This window comes from Haliaeetus leucocephalus, unplaced genomic scaffold, assembly GCF_000737465.1.
Source record: "Haliaeetus leucocephalus isolate CR32 unplaced genomic scaffold, Haliaeetus_leucocephalus-4.0 Scaffold1, whole genome shotgun sequence".
NCBI lineage: Eukaryota > Metazoa > Chordata > Aves > Accipitriformes > Accipitridae > Haliaeetus > Haliaeetus leucocephalus.
The window spans coordinates 23,737,220-23,764,630 of NW_010972437.1; the positions used below are offsets into that span (position 1 = coordinate 23,737,220).

At 40.3% G+C, this 27,411-nt stretch overlaps 1 protein-coding gene across 1 annotated transcript in view; it reads left to right on the forward strand.

The window, feature by feature from the left end:
• Positions 1–27,411, forward strand: part of LOC104833332 (kalirin-like) — a 164,411-nt gene that overhangs the window by 105,654 nt on the left and 31,346 nt on the right. Inside the window, exon 10 of the mRNA XM_010569924.1 lies at positions 13,338–13,460. Coding sequence (XP_010568226.1) covers positions 13,338–13,460 — 123 coding nt within the window. The remainder of the gene's footprint in view (positions 1–13,337; positions 13,461–27,411) is intronic.

The following is a 27,411-nucleotide window of genomic DNA, read 5'->3' on the forward strand; positions in this document are numbered from 1 at the left end:
TGAACGTTTAATGGCAGCAGTAATGATATCATTATCTTAGTCTGACATTTATTTATCAGTGGATCTCTTTCTTTGTTTTACAGACAGAGAAACTGAGGCACTGAAAGGGGCCATAAAGCGGATCAGGGTTGGAACTGTGAAGAACAGTCCTTTTTTCTTTTTCTGAATTTTTATCCACTCTATCTTAGTTTTGTTTCCTCTCTTGAGGCCCGTAGGCACATCTGTCACTGGCAGAGTTAAAACCAATTGCTCTATTTACATACCTGAGGATAATGTACTTTTCTAAAGAGTTCACGTGCCTCCTTTTTTCCCTCCTGTGTACTTGCTGTATTTCTTGGGGGCTTTTTACATTTCGGACACTCCCACTGAGAAAAAAAAATGAAGCAAACATATGGAAGGAAAGTGCATATGACTTCACAATCCACAAAGGGCCACACTTTAAAATGCACAAATTTCTTTATAGGATCAGAATGCTTTTCCTCACAAACATGAAGACCAATACTGTAATGCTGTGTTTACAAACATGAAAATTAGCTGTGGTGATAGGTGTCATTAGTAACAACAACTTGGAGGTCAACACTATTAATCTAAATCAGAGCTGCCAATCAGAAATCTAAATCATCTGGGTCCTGCAGGTGTCTCTACTTACTATCAGGTCTGCAAATGCTGTTTTTCTGTTGGTCTGATGCCAGAGGAGCAAAATAGAGAGTTACTAGAGGTAGGAGGAAACACAAGATGCTAAATAATTATTTGAGAAATTTAAAAACCCCCTACTACACATGGTCACAGCATAGACTGAGTATTGTTAACTCAGCATGAAAGAGGTTTCTAATAATTAGGATGTTGTTTCATCTATTGGTGCTTAAGAGCTGTAGAGATCCCCTATTTCAGTGTACATGAGGAAGAAGCTGGGTCAGACATTGAGCATGCTCAGGTATTTCTCTTCCTGAGAGCTCCAGAGCATCAGCTAAAATGGTGGAAACAACCATAGAGGACAATGAAAGGGAGGTTTGCTTGAGCAAAAGATCAAGAGCTTTTCAGGTTGCCTTTGCTTCAGTGCCCACTCTGCCTGGGACAATGTTCTTCCCATCCTCTGTGAGAGACCTGGGACATTCTTTCAGAAAACTCTGATTATGTCCAAGCAAACAGCCTAGAAGGGGGGAGCCAGACCTAAGACTAGAGCTGGCCCCAGCCCTGACTGTCCCAGCAGTTGCACCCTGTAAAACTGCTCTGAAAGGGCCAACATGGAACAAGAAATGGAGACCTGGAGAACAAGAAATTAGCCTCAGAAGGAGCAAAATCAGTGTTCTAACTAGTGCTATGGACAGCAACAACTGAAATCTTCTATATGCCCTAGGTAAGAAAATATTTCTGGTGTTCTGAATATTACCATTGGTTAGAGACTGAGAGATCTGATTAGTTGTATTGCAAATTCATCATACTACAGCTAAGTGCCAGGTATGATTCCTGAGTGTTGGAAAAAAGACTCACAAACAGCAACACCAGCAGCATAACTGCAAAAGAAATAATCTACCTGCCAGCCTTGAGAAGCCTCATGCAGAGCACAGCAGCATCTGATACAGAGCACATTTTCTGTGTTTTCTACAGAAGGAACATGCACAAATGTGGTTATTTATAGCTTCTCCACCCACACACAGCTTTCAAACTTGCTCTAAAAGAAGTTCAGCACTTAAAGAATACAACAGGGTTTTTAACCTGAAGATTTTTTTTTCTTTTTTGATTTTCTTAAAAACAATATTCTGGGAACATTAGTAACAATCCAGGCATTAAGGAAGGAACATTAGTTCTTCATTTGTCTGTCTATTGTTCTCTTACTTGGAATGTTTTTAGAGAGGCAGTTGCCAAATTTTATCAAGTAAAATATTTAATCACAAAAATGAAAGATAAGTGGGATACATTTGATGAATGGGAACTTTACCAAAGGAAAACAATGTTAAGTTGAAAGAATTTCTTTCTCAGGGTAAGAGAGGCATGTGTATTCCCACTCACTTTTGTGGAGCTTGCACCCTAGATGACAGCATTTAGTGAAGGAACAGATTGGGCCTGTGTGACTTCAGCCAATGCCCAGAGGAAATGGGCAAGTACTGCTCTCAAAATGCCCAGTCTACACCCAGCCATCTCTGCCAAAGCCCTGAATTGAACGTGGTGTTCCCAAGAGAGAGACATGACTAAATCCTGCATCTCACTAATTACTAAGGCTGGGATCAGCTCTTTTCTTTACATGGTGTGAAGGTGGATGGGGCCAGAACACATCACATTCTCACTCTTCTCCAAATGCATGTCGGTTTTAAACCATCGTAATATGTTTATAGATGTGAAGAACTGTACGAGTACATAATAGACATCTGCAGAAAGCAGACATGAGGATATTTTTGCCATATAAGCCTGTGAAAAGGTAGAGTTAAGTTGGAGCAGCTGTGTGGGAGACCATGCACACCTCATCATTGCATGAAGTAAGCAGCCACATTGCCCATGGAAGACTGGCATATCTGGGAGCAGCCTATTGTACAGGTCTATAGGTCTACAGTAATGTGAAAGCTCTTCAAGGGGGGTGAGGAATGGAAGAGCAATACTACTGCAAGTTAAGTCCTGAATCAGCAAGTCACCATGAACTTCTGAGACCGCTAGAAAACTTGACAACAGTCTTGTTGGTGCTCAGGCCATTGCTATGGGAGATATTTAGGGTGTCTTCACTTACTCATACTGTTAATTCTGGAGCCCTTTCACAACTGTTTTTGCGTACTTTTGCAACAGAAGCTGCTAAGAAGTGGGTAGCCGGGGGGAGTTGTTATTCTGTAGTGATTTCCACTGCAGAAGCTGTTGATGAACAAGGATCCTGCTGCAGCAATTGTCTTGCCTGGACAAACTCCTACAGTCCTGTTTCCAGAGGGGCTTGTAGGGTAGCTGTGGGTGCTAGAAGCAGTGAGGAATCTGAAGAAGACTATGTGCATGTATTTTTGCATAGTGAGGACTTTTCCGACACTCTTCTAAATTGGTGGACGCACATGTCTCAGTAGTTGTATAATTTACTCAGATGTGTTCACTAGTATCAGCTGTACTTTGCAAGGCTGTCCCTGCTGCAAAGAACAGAACATGGATGTTCTGCTTTTGGCAAACTGGTGGGTTTTTTAACTGCAGAGGTTAGATTTTTGCTGTTAAAATGAGAAATTGGGAAGAGGTGAAACTTTCACATAATGTCCAGGAAGCTCATAAAAACACCTACAATCTGATTTCATGGGGAATTCTTTTTTTGGTTGAATGTAGACAAGGGAATAAAGGAAGTTTTTTAAATGTTGTAATTGGCTCTGTGTTTAATTCCCCTCATTAATTTAGTTGCACTATGCAGCCAAACACTGATAGGTCTGTAAGGCTGTTTTTCCCTCCAAGGGTAAATGGCACTGCATGTTTTTTCTTTTGAAAAGACCTCTAATTATGTGGTGGTATTTGGAATAACTACAATTAGACAGGAAAAGCAGAGAGTGATTAAAAAATCATACTTAATAGCAGCTGCATTAGTTCTCTGGCTTTTGAAAGAGACCCAGGCACAGTTGAGTACATATATGCCACACAGAGGAGTTGTCGCGAAAAGGCAAAATGGAGATGACCAATTTTTGACTGACTTCAGGGAAGGTTGTCTATTGTAGCATTTTAAGAGAGATCTTCTTTGAGAAAGGATTGAAGAAGTATCAGAATTAATCTTTCTTGTCCAATCCTCAGACTATGTTAATGAGTATAGCTCTGTTCACTCAATTCCACCTCTTCTTTAAAAAAAAAAAACCAAAACCAACAAACCCCCGAAACCTCAGATTGCTTGGACGATTATAGCGGGATACACTGATTAGGTCTCAAGCCAGTTTGAAAGAAGCGACTCTTACGACTGACTGTCTGAGCTGAATTAAATGCAGAACAACTTGGTTGGCTGCCTATATTATTTTCTGAAGATGAATTAGTCATCACCACATGGACAGGTCAAGCTATGGTATTTCAGGATTTATAGGTATTGCTCAGCAATTGGGCATTTATACCACAGTGAATTTGGAGCAGCTTCCACCTGATTTTAAAGCCCTGCCTTTCAGTGGATTGCCTGCTCACTTTTGCAGAGCTGCCATGATGTTGTTTACTATTTATGATATTTCAGTATGTTCCTGTATTGGAAAATGTTCCTAGAATCCTCAACCAAATTTGGAGCCACATATTGCTAGAGGCTGCAAAAACTTAAAGTAAAAGGCAGCTTTCACTCCAAACACTTTGTCAGCCTTGCTTGTTTTGACTGTGTAAGTGTGGTTAATGTCATTTTAGAAATGAGAATGGAGGCAGGGAAGTTGAATCATTTGCTGAACTGCAGTGCTGGGCATTGAACCAAATCACTCAAATTCCAGTCTACTTTTGATATGAAATCCTTGTTGCTTTTTGCTTATTTCTTAAAACTCTTGCATAATTTGACATGCTTATCCAATGAGAGTGAACAGGGTAAGGCACTTTTCCCTTCCAGTGCTACTGAACTGCATTAGCAGAGTTGTATCTGTACATTAGGAGTGCACTTATGTTCATTAACCTATGCAGCTCGTAACATGCTGTTTTATGAACTACATTTGTTAAGTTGCTAAATGGGAAGTAGAACATGGTGTTCAGGCATGTGTCCGGAGGCTCAGATTCTGCTGGATGTGTAACTAGCCACTGCCTATTAACTTTACAAACATGGATTCTTTGATCCATGTTTACTGAAGTCAGTTGAAACTTTGCTGTGGATTTTGGTGGGAACAAGATCTGAGCTTTACAGTCAGATATAGATGTCTCTGAAACTAAAAATAATCTCATGGGAGCCAAAGATGATGTTTCTGGTTTAAACATGGGGCACGATTCCCCTCTTGAAAAAACTGTTTTTTGAAATACTTTACTGTGTCACCAACTTAAAATTATAATGAAGAAAGAAGTGAAAAAAGGAGCTCAGTTATTATTAAGAGATAAAAACCACAAATGAGAATGGCTGAGTTTTGTTTTGGGTTCTATTATAAACCATTAATAATAGCAGGAAAAGCCAGAGGAGAAGTTCCTTTGTATTTTGGTGTATTTTCTCAGCTAGACCTTTACTTGACATTACCCTGCTGTGACAGGGCCAGGGATAGGAGGGAAAAGAAATCTATTTTCAGCAATGATTTGGAATCCAACAAAGAAACTATATTTTAATTTAAATCAGACTTGGTGTGCATTTTATTCATGAAAGAGGATTAGGATTTATTAAGTCTCCTTGAGTTGTCGTGGGTTTGGGTGGATTTTTTGTTTTGTTGTTCTTCTGATTCTCAGTGTTTGTTCTGTCTTCCTCGGTGCTGTTGCTGACACCAACTTCTCCCGGAGGGCCTGGTAGCAGGCCATGGGTTGGGCTGCCCATGCCAGCCTGCGCAGAACAACAGTATCCAGGAACAGATGTAATTCCAATGGACAGAAGTTGACAATCCCACACTAGCTACTGCCTCCACCCAGACATTCAGTGGTCTCCCTGGCAAATGTGCGCTCTTTACTGCTTAGAGGCCCCTTCCTTTTACCTCCCAAGAAGGGAATAGTTTGTGGGTATCCTGAGAGCATGCCTACTTTGAATTGTGTGCTTATAAATGCATACGTGATGTGTAGCTTCTAGTTCTTCTATTGTAAGAAAAATGAATGATCTTCTGCCAAGAGATTCTCTGTCTTGTATTTGCAAATTCTAGTTCACCCAGTAAGTGTTACTAACTAGGCTTGTACAATTTTGAAGGGCTTTGACAGAAAAGATCAGTTTTTGTTGCTGGGCAGTGTAACAAAACATTTACAATAAGCTTTGGGCGTAAAGTACCTATGAAAGCATGATCTGAAACATGAACCTTTTACCTACACTTCCTGGTTACAAAAAGCATGGTTGGTAAAGGCAGAGTTTCAGACATGCAACGCCTTGGAGTTACTGAGCATTCGTAATAGCAGCTACAGAAAAGGTAAAGATAAGGTTTGGTTGTTGGGAGTGGAAATGGTGATGAGACTATAAAATCGCAAGTTTTGAAGTACCATATGAATTACTGGTATCACACCAGAACTCTAGTTAGCCCATAGCATCTCAAGAGCAAGCAATAAAGTGCACGTAGTGGCAACTTGATACTGTTTGGCTTCCTTTCAGTGGCATAAGCCTAGCAGATTTTGGAGTCTCTATCCATGTGTTTAAAGTTAGGCAATGCTTATTGCACCTATTTGAAATGGGGCCTCATTTAAAGCTGAATAAATTGGGTATGCTTCACTGGAATTGCTGTGGAATTTATTACAACTCTGCTAGAGTTACCTAACCCCAAAGAGTTAATCTAACCCCTTTGAGTTATGCCAGGTTTGTACTGTTTTGAGATCAAGATCTGACTCTTAACTGCTTAAAGTGTAAAATGGTATAATTTATTTTCAGTTTTCAGAGTAACCTAGTTTTAGGAGTCACTATGGCAACAACAGTGGGTTTTAGAGTAACAAAGATTAATGATTCCTTTGGCCAAGGCACTTCAATGGGTCATCTCACTCAGGAGCAATGAAACTGTTCAACATGGGCCTGGGTCAAATGCAGAAGTCGGGGTGCCCCGTCACTGCTAGCAAAACATGCTGCATCTTATTGATGCTGGTTTAATCACCAGCTTACACTTCTCATCTCCTTCCTGTAGGACTAGCGGCAGGGCCTCTGTGTTCAGGCTGCCCAGGGAAGTGGTTGAGTTACCATCCCTGGAGGTATTTAAGAGATGTGCAGATGTGGTGCTTAGGGACATAGAATCATAGAATCATTTAGGTTGGAAAAGACCTTCAAGATCATCGAGTCCAACCATCATCCATGCCCACTAAACCATGTTCTGAAGTGCCTTGTCTACTCGCTTTTTGAATACCTCCAGGGATGGTGACTCAACCACTTCCCTGGGCAGCCTATTCCAATGTCTGACAACCCTTTCAGTAAAGAAATTTTTCCTAATATCTAACCTAAATCTCCCTTGCTGCAACTTGAGGCCATTTCCTCTCATCCTATCACCAGCCATCTGACAGAAGAGACCAGCACCCACCTCACTACAACCCCCCTTCAGGTAGTTGTAGAGAGCGATCAGGTCTCCCCTCAGCCTCCTCTTCTCTAGACTAAACAGCCCCAGCTCCCTCAGCTGCTCCTCACAAGACTTGTGCTCCAGGCCCCTCACCAACCTGGTTGCCCTTCTCTGGACACGCTCCAGCACCTCAATGTCTTTCCTGTAGTGAGGGGCCCAAAACCGAACACAGTACTTGAGGTGCGGCCTCGCCAGTGCCGAGTACAGGGGAACAATCACCTCCCTGCTCCTGCTGGCCACGCTATTTCTGATACAGGCCAGGATGCCGTTGGCCTTCTTGGCCACCTGGGCACACTGCTGGCTCATATTCAGCCGGCTGTCAACCAGCACCCCCAGGTCTTTTTCTGCTGGGCAGCTTTCCAGCCACTCTTCCCCAAGCCTGTAGCGCTGCATGGGGTTGCTGTGACCCAAGTGCAGGACCCAGCACTTGGCCTTGTTGAACTTCATACGATTGGCCTCAGCCCATCGATCCAGCCTGTCTAGATCTCTCTGCAGAGCCTCCCTACCCTCGAGCAGATCGACCCTGACATGGTTTAGTGGTGGACTTGGTAGTGTTAGGTTAATGGTTGGACTTGATGATATTAAAGGTCCTTTCCAACCTAAAGGATTCTATGATTCTTGTGCAAGTCATTCTCATTTAATCTTCATTCATTGCTGCTAAAAGAAATACAATTTAAAAGATGTGAAAATGCAGAAGTTTTTCAACTAACTTCAACGACAGATATTGTTTGTTAAAGTAATGGGTTTACTACTCCTTTCACATTTTGTATTCATGTAAAATGGGAGCAGAGCATGGGGACTTGCTAGGAAAGAGTTGGTTCTCAAGGAGATTTTAATTTAAAGTCAGACAAAGTTACGAGGTGCTTCTTAGTGTTCACATTTACTAATTAGGAAAGTTACCTACAGAAAGAGGCTTTATTTTCAAAGAGCTACATTGAAAATCCTGCCCTTTAAAAATAGTGCCTATTGCTTTTTTTTTAAATTTAAAAATCAAATTAACTTTTTAAGCTATTAAAAGAATTGACCTTAACTGCACTAATGCAATCATCTTGCCATACTCCCATCATACAAATTAGCCTAGAGGAAGAGCAATTATCATCGCCGAACTTTGCTTAATTATTGCCTGATTGCTTCTTCAACCTTCTTCCTTTAAAACCATTCTTCTATTTCTTTCTTCCCATGTTTTCTTACCTTGTTCTGTACAAACTACCACCATTCCCTGCAAATGGACTCTCAAGTACGTTTTTCCCTGACCTCACTGGGGCAGTATTTATTTTGCCAGTTTAGGAGTGCCATACGTCTTAGACTTCCATAGGCAAGAGTTCTCTCATCAGTGACCTGGCTTTGCTGCTTATTTTGTTGGGAGTGTAATTGTGCCCCTGGGGAGATACGGAGACAGGACATGCACGTCATGATAGAAACAAAGTAATGTTCCTACCACTTTTGATCTTAAACTAGGTGAACTAAAAAAAGAGATATGCTAGATGAATTAAAAAAAGAGATATTTACATCTTTTTAACACACCTGTGTATCCTGTAGCATTCCTACCAATAAATGTTGCTGACATCAGATATGCTTCTAGAGCATTTGGTGTAATTCTCCTTCTGTTAATGGGCTCCTAGCAAATATTTCATGCTTTTGAGCCTGATGCTGCATAAGCTTTTACTAGCTGGGAATTCAACACAGAATTATGACTCTCCATCCAGAAAAGAAAGGGAGCCTCCTTCTCACCTCCTAGCCTCATGTGCACACCTTCTGGAGTCCCATGCAAGCTACCATCAGAGTAAACGGAGCAACTCATTTATTTCCTTCTGTGGACATCTTATGGGACTGGGCAGAGGAACAGCAGAAACAGATACCCAAATCAACTCATCAAGAGTGATTGGGTCAGTAAGGTGTGGGATGGAAATTTGCCACAGGTGAAGGTAAAATACCAAGACTATTATACTCCAATCCTTTCAGGAGATGTCTGTGAGTTACGTTTCCTAGGTGATTCCAGAGGCAGCTTCACCAGTGCTTGTAGATGTTCCTTGAAGTTTGAACTCAGCTATGTTTTTATTAATGTAGTATTATCTAACGGACAGCAGCCTGGATTGGAAAATGCTGCATACATGGGGAGTGTGTCCACACAGTGGTTGGCCTGTATTAAAACTGCAGTCAGGCAGGATCAGGCTTTACTGCCCTAGGAGCTACAAAGCAGGAGGGAGGTCCTGGCCCCTTGTCCTGAGTAGCTTTCAAACTAGTGGAAGTACGGTACTAAATGCATACTAGAAAGAGAGTTGGCATATACTGGAGTTAAAAAATATATTTTATGTTTCAAGAAACATCTCAGATGATGGATCTACCTGTAGCACAGTATTTTCATTCCAAAGAATTCATGACTTACAGCCTTTTTCTAGCTGTTTTAAGAAAAAATAGCTTGGCAATAAAGGACAATTTGAAGATGTAATTTGGAAAACACTCAACTGCATTTTTAACAGCATCTTCAAGCTGTTTATGTTATTAAGAAGTAATTAAATTATTTGAAGTAAGTCACTGTAACTTCAATGGCTAACTGTATCTCAGGATGTTAATTTTTGGCAGTAGAGGAAATTATACAGTCCGTGCTCTCGTTTAAAATGTTAAATGTTTATCTTGAATTATTACACAGTTATGCTAGTTCTAAAGATATTTTCTTTCTTCAGGGTAAGGGAGAATGTCCCCAAACATGCTGACAGGTAGATGTTTACAAGTGCTGGTGATTCCAGGTTTAATTGTGACCTTTCAGAGTTGTTCCTGCATTTGCCACAGACTAATTGCTCAACATTTCTCATTGTTTGCACTGGGGAGTAAGTGCTTTGTATCCATCCAGATTTATGGTATTGCTGTTGCTTTGCTCACTCAATTATTCCATACCTCAGCTCCTCATTTAGTGCAAACTTTCTGTGCCTTGTATGACGGAAACAAAGATGTGATATTTCTTCCTGTTTGCAAATTATTATGAGCTTATGTCGCAGATGGCAAATGCTTTATATAAAGAAAAATGTATTAGCTGCTCGTATAAATGCTGAGGATTCTTTTGATAGTTAGGCCTATCAGATTATCAGACTCATGCTAACATCCTGTGTTCTGCCAACTTCCTGGGACACCTCAGCAATTCACTTAGTTTCTCAATATATGTATCCCCTGCATTCTATGCAAAATGAAATTATAGCATTCATGTACTTCACAGAATGGTTGTGAAAACAAATGCGTTGAAGGCTGGAGTGGTCAAATATGTTAACATGGGTTTCAGAGCCACAGAAAATGCTGTTAAGCAAATTATTCTTTAAAAAGTCGTGATTTGTTTCTTTCAGGAATCGTGGCGGAAGTAGAGTCTATGGAACAATTTGAACCAGACCTTTTTAAAGAGCAGATAGGGTGTATGAAATCTGAGGCATGGCACTCTAAGCAGAGAAATGGCATAGGAAAGAAGTAGTCAAATAGGGTGTTACAGCCAGTGTCATTAGTGGATGGTTTAAAGATTTTTTTTTTTTTATCTTGTCTGCTCACATAGTGTTGATTTATTGAGTGGATATACAATTTTGTCACCTCAAGGGGTATTTTATATCTAATCTTATCAACTAAAGAATTTGGAAACCTAATCAATACCTGCATAGATGACTTAAGAGGGAAGCTTTCATGTTACAGGAAGGATTTGGTGAATCACCAGATGGTGCCCTTCTGTGTCAGGCAGTATGGAATAACTGCCCAAATGCAACATGAGACTTTGCTGCAAGAGTTGCCAGCTTTTGGATAAGTCCTGGAACAAAGGTTTATTCCCTGTAGACTAATGTTCTAGCACTTTGTTTGGTTGGGGTTTTTTATTGAGAGCAAAGTATCCGTGTTTTGACCAGTACTCTGGCCTAGATTCATTATCTTTGTTTAAAGTGGGTATCATACGTTGTATTTCTTATTCTGAATTGAAGCATGTAACGAAACATCCGTTTATAAAATAGAAGAGGCAATCTCTGTTAACAGTCATCTAACAGTAACTAAAGCAGCCTAATATAACATTGGTTGGGATAAAAATTTTATTATTATGTGATTACTACTTTAGTGCTATAAGCATGTAAAAGTTATTAGAATAGTTTGCTGTAGAATTACAGTGAGTGGCTATCAAATACTAATAAATAGAAAGCACATACTGCATACTAACTTCATATGAAATATTGTTTAAATTGCAGCCATTTGCCATTTAAAAAAATATTTAAAAAATTAGACCTCATTAGATGAGGGGTTTTTTCAAAATTGAATTTTGATCTGGTTCCATTTTTAACAGATAAGTTGAAAACTCCTGACAGGAGGAAAGAGGATGTTAATGGAATTATTTACACACTGTTAATGACACGAATGCTAGAAGGCTACCCTCCAATAATTAATGTTATTAGAAATTATATATAGATTCCTGGTCAAGAATATATTGCAGAAAAGCTCTTGTCAGACCAGCTGACTCATGGCTGTCAAACAGTCTGAAGGAATGTATTTGGGATTCTCTACCCAGAGCAAATGGGACACAAAACGATCAGAGAAAGGGAAGGAGGAAGTGATGACTGAACTGCCAACACACTTGGTCCTGCTTCCTCATCCCCACAGTGACACTTGTGCCAAATATGTGTTGTGTTGTCCCTGAAGGACTTCAAGTGCTTTGATACTCCATTTTGTGAAATTATTTGTACTCTGTGGATGAAAATTACCTTGAAAGCACAAAATATTAATTAAAAAAATCGCTTTTCCCAGCAAAGAAATAGGGTTGGGAAATAAGTATATGTGTATAAAGCTTTGTTTGTACTTGGAACTTCTTATAAAAATATGTTTGGGATCTACAGTACAGAAAAGACTCAAAGGACAGGGGGTTTAGATTCTGTACAACCATGAAAGCCTTCACTTGCCTGAAATTCAAAAAAACAAAACAAAAAAACCCCAAAAATCTTCCATTTTTCCAGTCTTAGGTTACTAGCCTTAGTCAATATCTGCTCATTTATCAGACCCACACAAGACAAGTGGCCTCTCACACAACAGCTCTCTCCTGGTACCAGAGCCCTTCTCAGGCCAAGCTGCCGTGAGTTGCAAGGCAGCCTGCAGTCCCTGCCCAGCATCACTGGGGCCCATGCTTGCTCCTTGCACGCCAGCTCTGCAAAAAGAAAGGATGCAGCTCTGAGGCCTTTTGCAGGTAGTATCACTATCCTGGGGATGCTTGTGGTGTCTTCTCCCTTCAGTGTGGCAGAAAAAGCAGGTGTTGTTTGCTAGTCCATTAGCATCAGTAGCAGTGAGGATCAACAACTCACTGCGATTGCAGGACTCCTTGCTGAGTGAAGTCCTAGCTACTTACACAAATACGAGTACTGATCTAGTACTATTTATTCTTTTAGCCTCTGTGTATTGGGAAATAGATGTAGAAAGGGTGGAGATCACATCCTGAAATTTCCCAAGCTCATATTGTCAAGTTAATTTTTTTTCCCCAGCTTTTAGTAGAACCCGAACAGATTTGATCTAAATTTTAGCGCCAGTGTTATTGTGAGAAGGAGCTCCAAATGGATGGTGCTCATACGGTTGATCTATTTTTAAAAGAAAACCCTATTTAACTCTCAGAATATCAGATTTGCCACTCTACTTTTCCATAAGTATCAGTTACCTTTGGAACTGAAAACCTGAAAGACTTGGAGGGTGCACACTGTCGATATTTTATGGCCTACTGTGAAGGATCCTTAACCTTTTCATTCTAGTTACTCTGACAATGCTTTCTCCCCACATCAAATTAAATTTTAATTGATCCCACCATCATGCTTTTGGAATCACTTAAGATGCTTCCCATTGAGATCTGCTGTTTATGTGAAATCAACTATCACTGGTTTTCACTTTACTCAAGGAGCTCTTAAGAGGAGGATACTTGCTGTAAAAGATTCCAGGTTTCTGATTCCTGTTCCTCAAAATTCATTTATGTGAAAGTAAATATTTAATATCTGCCAGGCTCAAATAACTAAGCTACACTTCAAAATAAATTGCATAGTAAAAATCCAGTAATTCTAACTGACCAGTAACTTCCATAAACATGTGTCTTCTATCCAGTTGGAATGGACTTTGACAGATCTGCATGTGTTTAGCCATAGCAAGCACAAAGCAATACCTCTGCAGCTGTTTTATCCTCACCTTGAGGATTTCTCTGTGCTGCTGAGACAGGAGAGTTAATTGAATGTTCTTCTTTTCTGGCAGGTACTGGACTGGATTGAAAATCACGGGGAAGCCTTTCTGAGTAAACATACAGGAGTAGGGAAGTCTCTACACAGAGCACGCGCACTGCAGAAAAGGCATGATGATTTTGAAGAGGTAGCACAGGTAAGAGTCTGAATCAGACACTTCTGCTTTCTGGCTTGATTTTGTTACTCCTCTTGTATATTGAGAAAAAAACTATTGCTGTTTTGGGTCACACTGCTCTCTTCAAACATTTGAAGCTGACTGCAATCCTGTCTCACAGGTTTGAAAGTTAGTATGCACACTGTAGAGCATGGTAGCAGCAGGACTTAGAATCAGAAAATCACCACATTGGGTTAATGGGAGGTCTCAAAGCCTATGAGAAATTGCAAGCAGTTTATGGGACAGTAGTGCAAACTGTTGGGACATAGAGGAGGATGGTTACAAGCGAGAGCAATAGAAAAATCAATTGTAACTCCTACAGCGGACACTGAGGACCTTGAGAATAAGGTGGAAAGCAGCAGCTAATAAAGAAGCAGGGGAAACACTAGAGTGTATTTGCAGTAAGGGCAACTACCCTTCCACTCTTTCCGAGAGTACAATGTATTATGTGGAAGGGTTTTTTGTTTGGTTTGGAGAGGCAATCATTACAGGTAGACATTATTATTTTTTATTATTATTAATAATTTTCCTCATAGCACAGTGTAAGCAAGGCTTTTCCAGGTATTTTGGTATGAAGCCAAAAGCTTATAACTTTTCCTCAAAGCATGGTCATAGTAGATGTTTAAACATACATCCTGTCTTTATTTATAGAATTTAAAAGAGGAGCTTTGAAAGTTCTTCCAGGGGCTGAATAGCTTTTTTTTTTTTTTTTTTTAAGTATCTTACAGCCAGAAATTATCCAGTCTCAGCTCTGGCTGTCAGATCATGTTACACCTGTTTGTTTTAGACTTGAAGCATCCTCTATCAGAAATTGATCTTCTGTAAAGGTACTTCTGCTTTGGGTATTTCAGATAAAATCCTGATTATCTATGTAAAGCAGAATGTCTTAAATGCTTCGTCTTCCTGATGCACACAAGGCAGGTTATTTCTCAAATATTTCACTGTGGCATAAGACAAAAATATATTAGACTTTAGTTTTGTTTTTCTGTAGTACCCTTCTCATGTGCTGGCCTTGTTTAGTTTAAGATGTTTCCAGCAACAGGGACATACCTCTTTCACTGTGCCCTCAGGGAAACTATTTCACTGCCTTGTGGCAGCTACTGGCTAGATTTCCCCCCGCCCCCCCCCTCCCTCAATTTATATTTCTCTCAGTCTTCCTCCCCACCTTGTTTATATCCCTTTAGTCTCTCTTAAGGAGATAAATGCCAGGAAAGGAGATGAATTAATAACCTTGAAATATCTGTAGAATGTTAGCATGTCTTCTCCTATGTACCTCTTAACCATGTTAAACATATTTAATTCTGCTAGCATATTCTTATTAACCAATCCCTTAAATATCTTCTGTTACCTATTTCTTTGGATCCATTCAGTTTGCCAACATCCTTCTTTTAATTAGATGCTCAGCTCTTGATGGAGTATTCTATTGCTTGGCTTGCTAGTGAACTTCAGTGTTAGCTTTCAGCTGTGATGGGATGCCTTTGCACACCATTGACAAATCACACAGCCTGAAACCAGCAGTTCCTGACTGGTGGGCCTCTAAAATTTCATGGGACCTCCTGTGGATTTGAACCTTCTGGTAATAGGCTTGAATTTCTAGAATTACCTTTTGCAGATTTATCAAAATGGACCTTAGGCTGGAGGTTGCAAACCACGGTTCTACAAGGCCTCATCCAAAAGCACAAGTTAGTGGGAGTTTTCATCCGGAAATCAACATTAGGTGCCTTTCGAGAAGATGTGCTTGAGTCAGCTGTTCTGGATACAACACTGGGCTAATGAATGAAAATGAAGATAATGTAATATACAGGAGCTGAAAGTAGGTGATATAATGTCCTTTGTGGCATTAATATTTTCTAAATCTCCCTTCTCTATGATACATTTAGCTTCATAATTCCAGTTATTTCTCATATTTCTGGATCACAGTTAGCTTATTTTTTTCCTTTTTACCTCCTCTTTGAGTAGTACTTCACTGGAGATGTAGGAAACAAATTACGAACATGTGAGAAAAGACAGAAAAATAACATGGTCTTGACAACAGAGATGAGAGCAAGTTGTGTAGCTGTCTGGACATGGAAACAACAGCTCACTTATGGCTTGCTCCACTGGATGATGTAATTTGGAGATACATCCCCTCATCAGGGTTTAGGAACCTTACAGATGTGCAGCTTGCATGTGTAGGTACTAGGGTAAGTCAGAATAGAATTATTTCACTTAAGACTTTTCCAGTCCCTCTGTTAGTCCTCCTTCTATACTATTTCAGCATGTCTTGTCTGTGAATAACTTCAGACACATTTCCATTCACTTCATGAGGCCAAATTCAGAATGAAGAATGTATGACTCTAGTTCTCTGGATGACCAAATGTGTTCAAATGAAGGTGGGTGTTTGGGAGGATGATGGAGAGGAAAAAGAAAAGTATAGTTTGCATGGGTATAGAATCTCCTTGGTTCCTCTGAATCTGATTCTTTTACGTTTTATGTGATAGCATCAATGAGCATCTCATTGCTCTGCCTGGACAATTGTGAACAGTCACGATTAGTCCTGCACTCTGGGTGTGAAGTTTATGGTGCTTCCTAATTAGAAATAACTAACACAAGTCGAACCTGGTTACTTCCCCCTTAGCTTTGACAGGAATAGTTTCCTCTGGTGCATTCACATCAGAATACCACTGCTAATTTATGAGGCCTGTCTGACACTGGAATGTGGTGCTGGCTAATGGACATGGGGACATGCACTGAGGGGAAGTGAAAGGAATCTCAGGCTTTATCCGAGGTCAAGGACTTAAGAATATAATACTCTCTGCTTTGGTAAGAGTAATAGTGAGGCTAAGAGGGGAGGCCATAAATTTATCACACCTGGAGTTCTCCTGCAGAAGCTTCTAGTGAGGTCGATTTTGTGGTTGGGGAATAAATCTCCTCCCCACTCTGATTATGACCAGTTTTTATTCTTCCTAACTCCCTTCTTGATGCTTAACTCCTTAGAGTTGTTTGGTAATTACTTCAAACTTAAGTTTAATTATTTGTCATTTTCCTCAAGATAGGTAATATCTTTGCCATGGCTAGGGCGGATAACAGGCATCGCTTATTCCCAATATAGCCATATAATATAAAGCATGTGTGCTAAGATTGTGAAACAAATGCATGAGTTTGTCCATTCCCCTCATCAGGATGTTAATTACTGGCATTAATGACAATAAAGAGTTGTGTTTGTTTTTCTTAAAAAATAAAGTTAAGTGCCCTACCGACATACCTGGTGAGATGGACAGTATAAGTGATAGTATTTCCTATTGGCAGTTCTCTGAAAAAAATACTTAGCCTGCCATACAGTATAAATTTATTCTCTAAAATCTACTTTCTTTTGGCTCTGATGTATTTGTTCTTATCTCCTGTTGTTTCATGAAGGCATTTGCAAAGGTCAGACTAGAAGCAATTTTCATGAGTTTTCCTGATATTTTCAACATTCATGTTTTTGAACGCTGCCTAACTGCATGTAAAGAAGAGTGGTGTATCTGGCGTTGCTCTGCTGAGAAATGCTCTGATTGACTGACCTGCCAAGGCGCTAGATTGAGAGGTGGAACGTGCTCCTTCTATGTCTGATTAGAAACTCCACAGATTTATAAATCTGGATGTAATGATTCAATCAGGCATGGCCCCAATAGATCACATTCCTGCATACAGCTGTGCTCAGAAAATGTCAGTGATTTTAGAGCGCTGCATTGTGGGCAATAGGAAATATAATATGGGGTCCCTTTCTCTCATAACTGCTGTTTAGACAATGCTCTGGCAATTTTTCTGACTGTTTATTCTACATGGAACGCACAGATGGCAAATGTTTGAATTTGGATTAAAAAGCCTGAGCTCCTGGGAGGGAAGTGGTTATCTTGTATATACCTGCAACTGTTTCTCAGCCAGTCCTGATACTGTTCACAGGCTGCCACCCTGAAAATGCCAACCTTAGGCACAGTGCCTACCACACAGTGAAATTTAGTAGTCAGACATAATGGATGAGGTAGTTATCAAGATATCACCAAAGAAATACCACTCTGGACATAGCTGCAATGTTCCTGCAATGACAGCCTCTTTGCTTGGCTGGAATTACTTTGTGCAAATCAGATAACCATAGTTCAGCCAGTTATGATTGTAAATCAAAAGATAATTTCATTTTAGACTCTCTAGCTTTTCCTTATTCAGGGTTTTTATCCTGAAAACCAGTGTGCCTTCTAACTGGAAAATTCTGTTAACTGGTTTGTGTTCCCAAAATCTCCAAACGCTTCAGCTCTACTGAGTTGAGCTGCATGTGTTGGAAACCCTTCTCCTATTCTCTGTATATGAAGAGAGGGGCCACGGATCATTCTCCTCCCTTCTGGCATTCCTGGCAATTGGAGTTTAAGTGGCCTTCTCAACATCCTCCTCTGCTCACAAAGAGCATCACTGCATTTGTGCTGGTGCAGAATTAGGAAAGATACTGGGAAAACTGCTCTCTCAATCCCTTGCACTCTGCTGCCACAGGACTGAGTGGTTTGGTGCTTGCAATGATCTGAAACAAGCATTTCTGTAGTCTTTCTGCATTTATGAGCTTTTCCATCAGATGCGCTGTCAAGATTTCCTATCGGGCAGGTTTATCTGCATTTTTGACATGTGAACGCCCACCACTACGTATTTCAACCTGCAGATGGCACTCGCAATGCATTGTAAAAGCTCCGCTAATGGTAAACAGAGGTGATGTTTCTAATCCAAACGAACCAAACATTGTCTCGAAGTGAAATGAAGCAGAAGTGGAAACTGGCTCTCACACTGTCCCCTTGGTGTTCTCCCACCCCTGCCAAAACCCACGTTGTTCCAGGTCACCCAGAAAAACACCCCACTTTTTTTTTTTTTTTTTTTTTATGCAAAGCTGGGTTGTCCATGCTTTAGTGCAAGGTGGTGTTGTCATCTGTGTTTATGAGATAAGCTGCTCTTGGATCTGTAGAGCCGCTTTCACGGCTCTTGGGCCGCATTATGGTCGCAGCTACAACTGAGTTTTGTATTTAGTACATGTATGCATGTTTGCATGCAGTAGTTGGTGTTTTTTTCATGGTAATCTAAAGGCACTGATGTTTACAAGGTAAAATATCACAACTCTGGCATGCAACAAAGCACGTGTTCTGAACAGCCTTGGTTCAAAATGTGTGGAGTTATCCCTCATTATCAAACACAAATAAGAAGGTTGACTGGAGGCTCAGCTATGGTCATCAAAGTTCAGGGGGTTTGTCTGTATGTCCAGTGTGGCAGCTCTTGGTTCAGGCCTTGTGACTAAAAGAGTTTTCATTTAGGTACATGGCTGGATCCTGTATTCCCAACTTTGAAAGTTTTACAGGATCCATTTTGCCAAAGTATACATGCAGTGCTGTGGACTATTCTTGAATTATTACAAAGAAGGAGAGCCAGACAAAATGCAAGCAAAAATGCTGAACTTTGCAGTATGCCATTTGGGAAGCTATTCAGTTTTCCTATTCTTGGGTATCTATGCTTGCTTTTTGCCAAGACAACTTTTGGAAGATGATGATTAAACACTTGAACACTGGCTTCGAACCACCAAAGTTAACCTTATGTGTATGTATATAGTTCCTTTAAGATTCAGCTCTTCCTTTTATTCTTCTCAGAGAGGTAAATGTATTTCCCGCAAGGGAAGGCTTTCAGAGGAGACCTTGAAAGCCAAGGGCCTGTATCATCTACTAGAAATCAAAGATCAGGTGATATTCTTCATCTGAGAAGCAATTTGTGCTCCAGTGTTCCTGTCTAGAGTATTCCCTTCCTCCACTGTACTGTTTCTAAAATGCTGTCAGTTCAGAGTTTTCAAAAAGCTCTTGGAGATGAAAAGAAGTTTAAGTGTAAATATGTTGAAAAATATGATTATATTGTTTGTCATGTGAAATATCCAGTGGATGCAGTAAGAAATTCTGCAGGTAAAAATGGTATTCTGTGATGTCTCAGTCCCACATAGTTTTACTTGAACTGCTTTAAAACTATGTGAGGTAATGGAATAGTCAGGCCAAAACTGAATTGCAAACAGCTACTTGTTTGGCCTTCAGAATAAAAACCTAGTGCTTTCCCATAGAAATTCCAGCTCTGTTGGATGTCATTGTTCTAAAGTTTGGCATGAAGTTCAATACTGATGTAAAACAGCTAGGCATAAATTAAGAGGCCATGTTGATAATGAGCACTTAGGGAGCATTGTCCCAGGGTGACTTTTTTTTCATTATTACTTTTGAAAATTTTGTTACCTACCTGGCTGTTGGAAAGAATAGCTCACTGGGCATACTGGATTTTTCCCTTTGAGTTGGGTGACTAAAATCCTATGTAGGATGAAATACGAGGCCAAAACAGGGAGAAAGCAGGCAATTAAACCTGGTAAGAACTATGCTTGAAGTTAGCAATAACAACTGTGGTTTCAATAATGCCATATCTTTTTAAAAATAACAAAAACATGAGACAGGCAACAAAAAATCAGCCCTACTCTTATCTTCATCATCCTTTGCATGGTCATTAGCAAGTTTTGAAGCTATAATCTACAGTTTCCTGTTCATTTATGTAAATGTATTCACTTCTACACAAAGAGGAAAAAATGCCCACTGGCAGCAGATTACACAGGCCTTTGTACCGTGCTGCAGGAGCTCTGGGCTCCAGAGCTCTTGGTTTCTTCTGGCTGGCAGCAGGCTGCATCTGGCAGTCACAAGCAGCAGAGAAAAATTAAACTGCCTATATATGGGTTGTCTGTGGAGGTTATCTTGGGACTTCTGGATCTAAGAACTTCTAACAGCATAGCTGAAGAGACAGATAGTTTATCATGGAAGCAATAACATAACTTTTTGCATGAAGCCTAGCGGCTTCTGGGTGACTCGGGACATATCTGCATTGCAAGTGCAGAGATACTGAAATTGTTCTGCACAGCCCGAGCCAGGAACCAGAAAGGCTGGAAAGGGCTGTGCGGTATAGCTGTGTTAGATGTAATGCTATGGGGACTTGACTGCCAGATCTAAGTCAGAAGCAGGTCACGTAAGACGTGTTTTCCCTGATGAAGTGTGATACTCTTCAGAATATGCTGTGGATATCAGTACCATGCTCCATTGCATGATCTAGACATGCGCATGGAGACTTCATTAGCAGGGGTTGCTGGAAGACCGTCTTGACTAATCTTCTGAAAGCAATGTAATTGTATTGGTGGCTGTTGGTACTCTGCAATCTAGTGGTAATGGGGAACCTGTTTTTAGAGAGGTCCTTTAATGGCACAGAAATCTTCCTGGCAATCACGTGAAGAGCTGTGCCTATTACGCCATGTCTCTGAGTTTGCATGTCAGTGTATTTCTCTTCAAGCTGGAGGTGATGTTCTTTCCTATTTCTTCTCTTCTAAAATCACATGACAGCTGGATCTTTTCATTAAACCGCCTATAGCATGATTCACAATCTAAATGCTCCCTATAAAATCTCAAGGCTTGGCAACACAATACATTTTTGACAATTGCCAGGAGCTAGCTTCCTATCGCTGGTTTATTTGGGTAGGTTTACTTTTGTGTCTTTAAAATATGTTCCTTTAATTTGCCTATAAATGTATAATGCTATTCCCATGGCAGACTGGGAGACAATGAAGCTATTTAAGAAATATGTATTTTTCATTCTAGAGGTTCTGGAAAATGGAATTTCTATTGTGTGTGGAATTCTGAGTTTTTTAATTCATTTCTTTTTGAATCAGAAAAGACAGCCAGAATTTCCTAAAGAAAAATCCTGGAAATTGTTTTTTCAAGGCCATAAATTTCTTAAAGAGAACATAGGAAAATACATTATATAACATGCATAATACAAATATATTCAGTATGGTACTGATGTCTCAGCTGAATAAACATACAGCTGAAACAAAAGATATTTACCATTGACAATTTCTGTGAAATATACCCACTTAAATGAACTGTGCTGTTTTGACTGACCTGTATATGTTGGTGAAAACCATTGTCATCTAAAGGCTTTTGATCCCCCCCGATTATTTTTCTTTGTGCTGTTCTTATTGGCAGGTCAGTGGGTTATCAAATTGTACCTATTGATTCAGGAAGATTAATTGCAGCAATGTCCAAATCTCATTTGTAATGATGATGGACTAGTACTCTTCAATTCAATTTCTTGTAGCTATTGATAGCGGGGAGGCTCAGGGGGAGAAAAGTGACACTATGAATCTGATCAGCGTTTTTACTTTCTGATTTTGTCGTAGGGCTGTAGAAGGAGCTGCCCATGGCTGTGCTTCTTCCTCTGTGCTAGCCAGTGGTGACTTTAGGAGAATGGCACATTAGCCACAGCAACTGTATTATGACATTGCTGCAAATCACAAATATGCTGCTTTGCAGACATTTGGTAAAGGAAAGTTCATGTAGATTAAGCCAATATCAAAGAGATTTGTATTCAGTAACAGAGCAAAATAATTTTCAAGGACAGGTTTTAGGTATTCATTATCACTGTGCAAATGTTTTGGGAATAGACTAACTGGGTCCGATTGATCACTCTGCTGCACAAGATTTAGAACAGAATCACACTTCCACTTTCAGAGAATTTGCTTATAATTAACTTGTTCTAAAGAGTGGAGAATCCAATTCAATGGCTGTGTAATCCAGCCATTAATATTGCCCTCCATAACTGTGATGTGTGAGGTCTGGTTTTGCATAACCAAACCCAAGAAACCACTGGTTTGTGTCACTATGGAAACGGCATATGGTTTGAGGCATCTAGGCATCTTTGTTTAGTGTCTGGTTTAGAGCACTACCACATGCAAAAGCACAGGTTCCTCTCTTCCTTTGCTGAGCTAGGGAGAAAAATTCTAAGATTGACATGAGAAAAGCAGGCAGAATTGGCCTTCTCATGTCACTACACTTAAAATGAGGCTTGTTTGGGGAGAAAGAAATAGCAGAATTTGCAAGAAGTCAGGAACTGAGACAGGAGGTGTTCCTGAACTGTCAGTGAGTACGTGCACATGTGTTCGTCTAGCATGGTTGCCTATATTAGCATGCAGCTAATACAACAGAAACCAATGTGTGCTCCAAAACAATGACACCATGTCCTATTAACATGCAACCCTCATTATTATTAGTTTTGTTCAATGCATAAGGGTTGTTTTTTCTGCACAGTGTAGGTAACTCCTCATGACATTAGTGAGATCCATAGGTATGCAGTAAACGGAGAGCAGAGCCTGCTTTTGCCTCCCCCAGAGTAATATTAGGGCTCATTGCAAAAGTGCACAGCATAAAAGGGCGTTTGCGACTCATTAATATCAGGGAGTGGAAAGTACAGCCTTCATTTTAAATATGTCAACCTGAGAGCTGAAGCGAATGCATTGAGCGTTCGGTGAAATGAAGGGTGTTTCTGCACGGAGATGGCTGAGAGCACTAGTTTTTGGTGACTGGCTCCTGGTTGTTTTGCCTGTGGCCAGGATTTATACTGACAATCATAACTTGGATTTGTCAATGCCCACACATCAAAGATGAGTGCAGGAGGGACTTAAAACCTGTAGTGCTCTGCAGCGGGGGAGAGGGGTCTAGTACAATTTCAGTGTTACTTTCTGTTGTCTTCTGGGGTTTGTTTTAGACTAAAAATGGACCCAGCTGAGTCCTTCTTAAAATCAGAGGTAGGTGTTTGCTCCCACCACAAAAGTGGCTCAAACAAATACTGCCCAGCCAGGAATGCATTCACACCATTCCTCCTTTGTAAAAAGTAACCATTTCTGGTTTCCCGGGGTGGCAAGCTGTCCCTCCCAGTTCCAGGCCCTTTCCCAAAGGATTCATAGTTTTATCTGTGCCAAAGAACAGTTCCTCAGTGCGCACCAAGTGATGGGCTCCGTTCCTGCTTTACTCCTCTGTCATGTATTGAAAACCAAATGGGAGCAAAGCAGCCTCACAGCACAGCCAGGGCTGTGCAGCCACGCTGAAATATCAGTCAACTCACCAGAGTGTGTGCTTCCCCTTGGGATTGGTAATTGGGTCACTAGGTCATTTAACCACTGTAAATTTAGTTTTCTTATAGTCGCATGTAAATGTGGGACAGAAAAAAAAGAAGATGCTTCAGAGCACAGAGCAGAACCTGATTTGTGTGCTAGGATAGGGATTGTTTGGGGGTGAGAATGGTGAGGGGAATGTGAGTTGCTGCTTGGACCTGCTGGGCATGCCTCCAGGGGTGGGAGCAGGTGCCAGATCCTACTGCTTGGGGTTTGGCACAAAACTGGGACACCGGGATAGCAGGCAGAGAGAGATCAAAAGACAACTCAAAGAGAATTTCTCTGATCTTTGTTTTTGTCTCATGTTATGTCCAGTCTTATCCTTTGGGGGCCTGATTTGGGATTTTTGGAGGCAGGGGGATTGGATAGGGAGAGGGAAGGATTCAGCAACATTAAATAAAGATACACTAAAAAGCTCTCAGGTTTTTTTAATAGTAAAAAATTTGACAGATGTTGACTATAGAGACAGTATCTCATATGCCTGCAATATTCTTGGAGATGTACTACAGGCCAAAAATCAATACATTTTATAGCATGAAGATTTCTGGTGGGAATACTGTTCTGTACCTGATCTCTCATTGTAAGTCATTATTAAGATATATTTATCTGAGGTCATGTGTGGCCATTTAATAAGAGCCAGAAATAAAATAAAACTTTAAAAAAGTTATCTTTCTAAATCTTTATTGTGATTATGGATAACCTGAATTGAATTTCACATGGTAGAATGTGTTTTTAAAATGCGCCACATATGAATGCTTTCTGACCAACATGAAAAATGTTAGTTTCTGTCTAGAACTTTTCTAAAGTATATGAATAAGTCTGTTGTAAAATAAATAAATAAATAAATAAATAAAAAGGTTTATTACTTCCAGGCTAGTGAAAACCCCTTTTATTTTTCCTTATTATAATTATGCAGTACATCTCACTAGCTGTTAGAGAAGACTTTAATCTTTTTAAATTTTAGGGGAGAGAAAGCCCTTAGTCTGTTTTGCTTTGGTGGCACCTCTGAAGAACTAATTTGATGGGTAAGCCGTACAGACAGTTCACATGTCAGGGAAATAACAGTAGTGAAAAATTGGTTTATAAATCTAGTAAGATTCAGAGAATGGTTTCTACTAATTTGAAACAAATTCCAATGTGTAAACCATGACGGAGAGCTGAATTAATGTTGACAGTGAAGAGATTCTGAATCCAAAGGGACCATCTTGCTGACCTGCTCCTAAGGACGCTGAGCTGGAACAAGGAGATGAAGTAAAAAGTTACTTCAACTTTAATTGAAGCTGGGGAGGCTGATTTATTCTTGTAGATAGCAGAGGGGCATTTGCCATCAAATTATCTGAGGTCCAGAGCATAGGGGGATGGGGACGGAGGTTATCTGAGTGGTGGGCAGGTGGTGTGTTACCATTCCTGTTCACAGGGTATGTTAAGAAACCTCCTCCTGCCAAATGGAAATATCCAAACTGTCAACAAAACAGAGGTGTTGGTGTTTTATTCTCATCATGTGTTTTGTCTCTGTCAGGCAGTGTGCTGAAGTGTGAGGTTTACTCTGGATGGAAAGACCAATTTTTAAGTGATTCTTTGCTACAAGTTAAACTTACTGAGCAAGTAGAAGAGATCCAGGAGAACACCAAGGGACTCCCTGCTTCCCTCTGAGTCTAGAGGGAATATAGAGAGTGCTAGTATATGGCACCAGCTCAGTTGCACCACAAGACATGATGCCCTCATTGAGAGCATCTCCTGCACCACTCCCACCAGGGGCGGTGCACAGGAGCTGATGCAATGCAGTTTTTCAGGGACGTAATCTGTGTTTCAAAGGAGCAGCAGCAAAAATTTCATTAAATCTCTGCATCCTTCCTGAGGTAGCAGCAGTGCACTGACCCTGCTGAAAGACTGGCATATCTTCCTCCATATTTTTTCTGTCAAACATCAGTTTGCTTGTCAGAGATGGCCTTTTACTTATGGCAAAATAGAGTTCACTGCGAATCTTGAGGTCCCATGATGCATTCATGGTAGACTTACCTTTTTGCTGCAGCCTGTGTTGCATTTTTGTCACATATTACCAGACAGAAATTATGATTGTTATGTGATGTATATGCAGTACTGTGTTGTGCTCCAGACTGCCTAGTCTTTATATTTGGCTATATAGGAATTCTTAAGCTGAAAGCTCTGGAAAATTTGGGTCGAAGTTTTGCTGAAGTTTAATCTGTTAAACATTATCTCATTCTATAAACAGTCCCGTGTCACTCAAAATGTACTTCAGGAAAGATGTTATAACCTGTCTCTACATTAGTGGAAATAAAGGCACAGCTGAGTCAGGGTAGTGGCTGTGGGGGAAATGGGGAGAGGAAATGCTTTGCTGTCTTATTTAAAGCAGGTTTCATAAAACCCTAGACACTAGAAACAAAGCCAAGCACTTTATAGAATTCCATCCTCATAGGTTTATTTCTGCCTCTGTTTTCAAGGCAGCAGTGCTGCCAGGTGTATTTGGTACTGACTTTGGCCAGTGCTGCAGCCAGTCCGAAGCCTTTTAATACTGTCATCGCTGCATCTTTGAAATCTCCAAACTGTGAGCATTATATTAAACCCAGAATGCCTGAAGTTATTTTAATTTGGGAGACCGACAGGACTTGATAAAGCTGTCATGATTGCACTCATGTCTGCAGAGCTTAGAAAAGATGTGATCTGAGCCTTTGGGACAGAAAACAATACCGTGCCCTCCCAGATTGCTGCTCACCTTGGAGCTGCCACATGTTTCTTTGTTTCTCCACTTGCCTTCCCTTTTCTCCCTATCATAAAGAAGTTGTGGAGCTTTGCTGTGAACTATCTGGGCTTGTTGATGATACTTATCATTTAAGAAGCTTTCAAAATGCTGCATTTCGCTCCTGACAGTTTGCCTTGTTGTGCTCCCTTGTCATTTCCACACAAAAAAGTGCTTTCCTCACCTTTGCTGAGTTTGAAAGGCTCAGTTACCTTCCAGTCACGTGAGCAGCTCTCATTCATATGCTCTGCTAATTACCCAATTATCAAATCATTGTGCAGTGATAATGCTGTTTTACTGGTAAGCTCACTGTGCTGCATAATACTAACCAACGTCAAGTGATACTAATTTTTGGCCTTAGAACCAGTTTGGTTTCACGATTGATAACAGAACTACTGTATAATGGCATCTCAGTCTGTTATGTTGTCTTCATTGTTCTGCTCTCCTTGCTGTTGCTCACTTTCACGTGCCTGTTACTGTGCAATGATGTTCTCAAAGAGAAGGGATCAAGCTCTTTTCATGGATATTACTAAGGATCAAATACTAGGATAAAACCTGGTCAATAATCATCAATTTCAGATATCTTCCCTAATTCTTCTAGATCCTTTTACAGTACATAAAATATTGAAAATACTGAAACAGCAAGAGGAGTATTTCATCATCTCATTTTAATATGCTGTTTAGATAGGCTTCTCCTGGAAGAGCAGTAGGGTGACAGAAAAAAAAAATCCTATAAGCACAAAATAAGCCTACATATCAGCTAGATACGGTTTCTATTTAGGGTACCTTAAGGTGCCAAAGTGAGATATAACGGCTGGCTTTGAAGGGCTGTGAGACCACCTCAGTTAAAACTGCCAAGTTTTTTCAATGCAGTCTTTGAAAATTGTTTCCATCGATGGTTCTTTAGTTTGTAAGCACAGTTGGTTGTTTATTAGACCCACTGTATGAGCCTTCCTAGGGCAACACTGCTTTCTCAGCTGACAACCTCTCTTGGTCTCAGGAAAGACATTGAAGATTGGCTTTGTGGGACTAAAACTTCATTCTTGTGCCAAAGGGATGTTCCTCCAGTTCCTGTGTGGAGTTTTGCAGATCAAAACTTCTTAAATCACATCTCACAAAGTGTAAAGGTGCATGTATTTCTGGTAGTTTAAACTGCAGCTTCTTCAAGGATG